Source organism: Lolium perenne, chromosome 3 (assembly GCF_019359855.2).
Source record: "Lolium perenne isolate Kyuss_39 chromosome 3, Kyuss_2.0, whole genome shotgun sequence".
Classification (NCBI taxonomy): Eukaryota; Viridiplantae; Streptophyta; class Magnoliopsida; order Poales; family Poaceae; genus Lolium; species Lolium perenne.
The window spans coordinates 343936146-343939842 of NC_067246.2; the positions used below are offsets into that span (position 1 = coordinate 343936146).

Here is a 3697-nt window from a genome sequence, read left to right on the forward strand (position 1 = left end):
TTGTTTGCAACTTAATACTGGAAGGGGTTCGGATGATAACCTGAACGTGGACTTTTTAGGCATAGATGCATGCTGGATAGCGGTCTATGTACTTTGTCGTAATGCCCAATTGAATCTCACACTACTCATCATAACATGTATGTGCATTGTCATGCTATCTTTATTTCACTACTAGGAAAAGGCTTATAGCCGCACTCCTTACCGCCGGCGAGTTCGATTTGAAGGTGCCGGCGGTAAGGCCTTCCAGGGTGGCCTAAACCTACCGCCGGCGAGGTCGAAAGGAAGATGCCGGGGGTACATGCGTTACCGCCGGCGAGTTTGATTTGAAAATGCCGGCGATATATTGGGCCGCGGGGCCTCTGTCCAGACTGACCTTACCCCCGGCGAATTCAGTCCAATAAAGCTGGGGGTAGCGGGCCTTACGCTGGCCAACACACTTCGAGGGCGCCGGCGGTACCACCCCTTCCACCTCCCCACCTATCAGCCACACGATCCAACCCTCACCGCACCCACACATCACACACCCACGACTCTAGATCCATCCTCGATCTCCTCCGCCCGCCCTCCTCCCCTCGACCAGATCGACGCCGCATCCGCCCTCCTTCCCCACGACCTCGCCCAGCTCCGGCGCTCCATCCTGGCCGCCTACCGACCCACCCCGACCTCACCACCGCAGCCCTGCCGAATCGCTCGCCAACTCGCCTCCAATCGACCTTCAAACCGCGCCGCCGCGAAATCCTGCCTCGCCGCCGGCCGTGTGCAAGATTTCGATCTTTGGTGCGGTTCTCGGTTCCACGGCGACTGACGACGGTTTCTTGGTTTCTTGGCGGCGGTTGCTCACTCGCAGCGGCCGTGGAGCGTGGAGATTCTACTGGCGTACCAGAGCCTCGGGGTGGTGTACGGCGACGTGGCCACGGCGCCGCTCTACGTCTTCAAGAGCGCCTTCGCCGGCGGGGACATCGAGCATTCGGCGGGGAACGAGATCTACGGCGTGCTCTCCCTCGTCTTCTGGACGTCCGCGCCGACGACCACGGCAAGGGCGGCACCTTCGCGCTCTACTCCCTCATCTGCCGCCGCGTCCGTGCCGGCCTCCTCCCGGGCGGCGGCGGCGAGCTCGCCGTGCAACCGCGCGAGGGCGCGGCGCTCCGACTCTCGAGGGTGCGCGCCGCCCTGGAGCGGCACAGGGTCCTGCAGAAGCTGCTGCTCCTGCTCGCCCTCCTCGGGACCTGCATGGTCATCGGCGACGGCGTGCTCACCCCTGCCGTCTCCGGTCGGCGCCCTCCTCCCCCACAGATTTAGTTGCCTTCCTGTTATTGCATTGGTACAGCCCTCCTGATGTCCTCTTCTTGCTCTGTTTTCAGTGATCTCCGCGGTGTCCGGGCTCGAGCTCTCGCTGGACAATAAGCAGCATGAATGTAGGTCAATTGCTTCCCCTGCTTGCGTTTACGATTCCTCGATACCGATGTGTGCTTCCAGTACTAGTGGATTCCAATTGAACACATTCTAGCAATGGAGTTACTTGTTGCTCTTAGAAAAATTCTGAAACCTGAATATACGATTGTTGAGTAGTGTGTCTGAATGTGTTGTGACATGTTGGTTTTCAGATATACTGCTACCGGTAACCTGAATATACGTGATTCCAAAATTGTTCCTTGACTATTTGAAACAAGCCGGCTCCCAGTATAATATCTCGTACCTAGTAAGTAGTAGGTTTAGTTCAGCTAGATTTGCATGGATGCATCAGTAAGTCTGCTTTTACTTGACAATGTGCTATGTTTGTCAGTTTAGTTATGCTCCCTCCTTTTTGGGCCAAAGCTGCTATACAAATTTCTTTTGGCATCCTAGATAGAAGCTATAAAAGTGAAACCTGTATTGTGGAACAGTTAGCAGTGTTTTCCTTGCTTAATTTCTTGAGATGAATACTACTTTGCTTGCATTGTACAGCTGGAAACAATGGCCGTTGTTTCTATCCTCTTATTAGTGCTTCTGTTGATAGGTGTGTGATAACTCAAAACTGTTAGTTCTATACTATCTCCTCATGCATGCTGATTTATGAAAGTAACTTGTATTCTTACATAATCTACTGGCATCTGCTTTGAGATGATCTGAACACTTTATAATTTACAAACCTGCTTAGTCTGAATTATGCCAGGCACATATATCAGCTCACTTTTGTGTCTCATGGGTAGTCTGAAACTCCCATGCATTTCATTTACCGCTCTTCTTCAGACTTGCCATTAGTGTTTTCTGTAGCTTACTCCTGGATAATAATTCAGTAGCAGTAGTTGGTAGTAATAGCAGGAAGATATTCCTTACTATTTTTTCTTTCAAATTGCCTTCTAAACATAAATGCTGCCATAGTATACTCCTTAGATGGCAGGTCAGTTATCTTGTTTTTTCATGATGTTGTAGTGTTGTTTGGCCGGAATCGGAGACGAACATGGCGGAGGCGAGCAGCAAGAAGAAGCAGCCCCCAGGTGCTCCTGGGCTTGACAGTTCAAGATCAAGGACATTTCACAGGTGGCGTCAGCAGACGGCGTTCACTCCGATTACCGGCCGCTGCAATATATGCCTGCGTTGGGCGTGGTCGGTGGCTGGTATGCAATACTAGCCATGACCGTCTCGGTTGTTCCATGTGACAGTATTCTTGGTCTATATTCTTGTATTCAGGATTATTGTATATATTCTTGTGTATATTCAAACAATTGAAAATGCGTCTAATGGGTACACCTAGTTTTTGTGTATATTCTTGTATATGTTGTGTATATTCTGCATATTCTGTGTAATTCGAGCATATTTTTTTTTGCTCCTGCTTAATGTTACCGCCGGCGGATTGGAAAGTGCCGGCGGTAAGTATTACCCCTGGCAGATTGGATGGGGGCGCCGGTGGTAAGCTCGGTTACCCCCGGCGTTTTCGAAAGCGCCGGCGGTAGGCCATTACCACCGGCGAGGTGATCGCCGGCGAATACGAAAGTGCCGGCGGTAAGCCTTTCAAGGTCGCCGGCGGTAAGCCTTTTCCTAGTAGTGTTTGTCAATTGCCCAACTATAATTTGTTCACCCAACATGCTATTTATCTTATGGGAGAGACACCTCTAGTGAACTGTGGACCCCGGTCCATTCTTTTACATCGAATACAATCTACTGCAATACTTGTTCTACTGTTCTCTGCAAACATCATCATCCACACTATACATCTAATCCTTTGTTACAGCAAGCCGGTGAGATTGACAACCTCACTGTCACGTTGGGGCAAAGTAATCTGGTTGTGTTGTGCAGGTTCCACGTTGGCGCCGGAATCCCTGGTGTTGCGCCGCACTACACTCCGCCGCCATCAACCTTCAACGTGCTTCTTGGCTCCTACTGGTTCGATAAACCTTGGTTTCTTACTGAGGGAAACTTACTGCTGTACGCATCACACCTTCCTCTTGGGGTTCCCAACGGTCGCGTGCTGAACGGAGAGACACATGTCAACTACGCGCAAGCAATGATCCACATCTTCGGGTCAGGCGCGGATGTGCACATTGAAATAGGCGGGTTATAAAAACTTCTACTTGAGGGCTAAACAAGGTGGAATAAAACTACTCAAGGTTTACTTGTTTAGCACAAAGCCTATCAACTAGGGTTTGCCTATGTGCACCAACAACCTATGCTAAGCATGATGAGCAACAATGTGATAACAGACTAGATATAGTACATC

General features: G+C 50.6%; 1 protein-coding gene across 1 annotated transcript; it reads left to right on the forward strand.

Annotated features, from left to right (window-relative positions):
* The first annotated feature begins 285 nt into the window (after window positions 1-285).
* Window positions 286-2744, forward strand: LOC127340519 (uncharacterized). The gene is made up of 4 exons (XM_071827721.1): window positions 286-294; window positions 394-1270; window positions 1362-1415; window positions 1605-2744. Exons 1-4 carry the CDS (start codon window positions 286-288, stop codon window positions 1625-1627), a joined length of 963 nt encoding a protein of 320 aa, XP_071683822.1. The 3' UTR covers window positions 1628-2744.
* The last annotated feature ends 953 nt before the right edge of the window (window positions 2745-3697 follow it).

What these genes read in the sequence shown, in the direction of transcription:
- LOC127340519 (XM_071827721.1), top strand. An exon ending in GCTCACCCCTGCCGTCTCCG is followed by an intron (nt 1,271 to 1,361) that starts GTCGGCGCCCTC and finishes CTCTGTTTTCAG; the next exon opens with TGATCTCCGCGGTGTCCGGG. An exon ending in GGACAATAAGCAGCATGAAT is followed by an intron (nt 1,416 to 1,604) that starts GTAGGTCAATTG and finishes GTTGGTTTTCAG; the next exon opens with ATATACTGCTACCGGTAACC.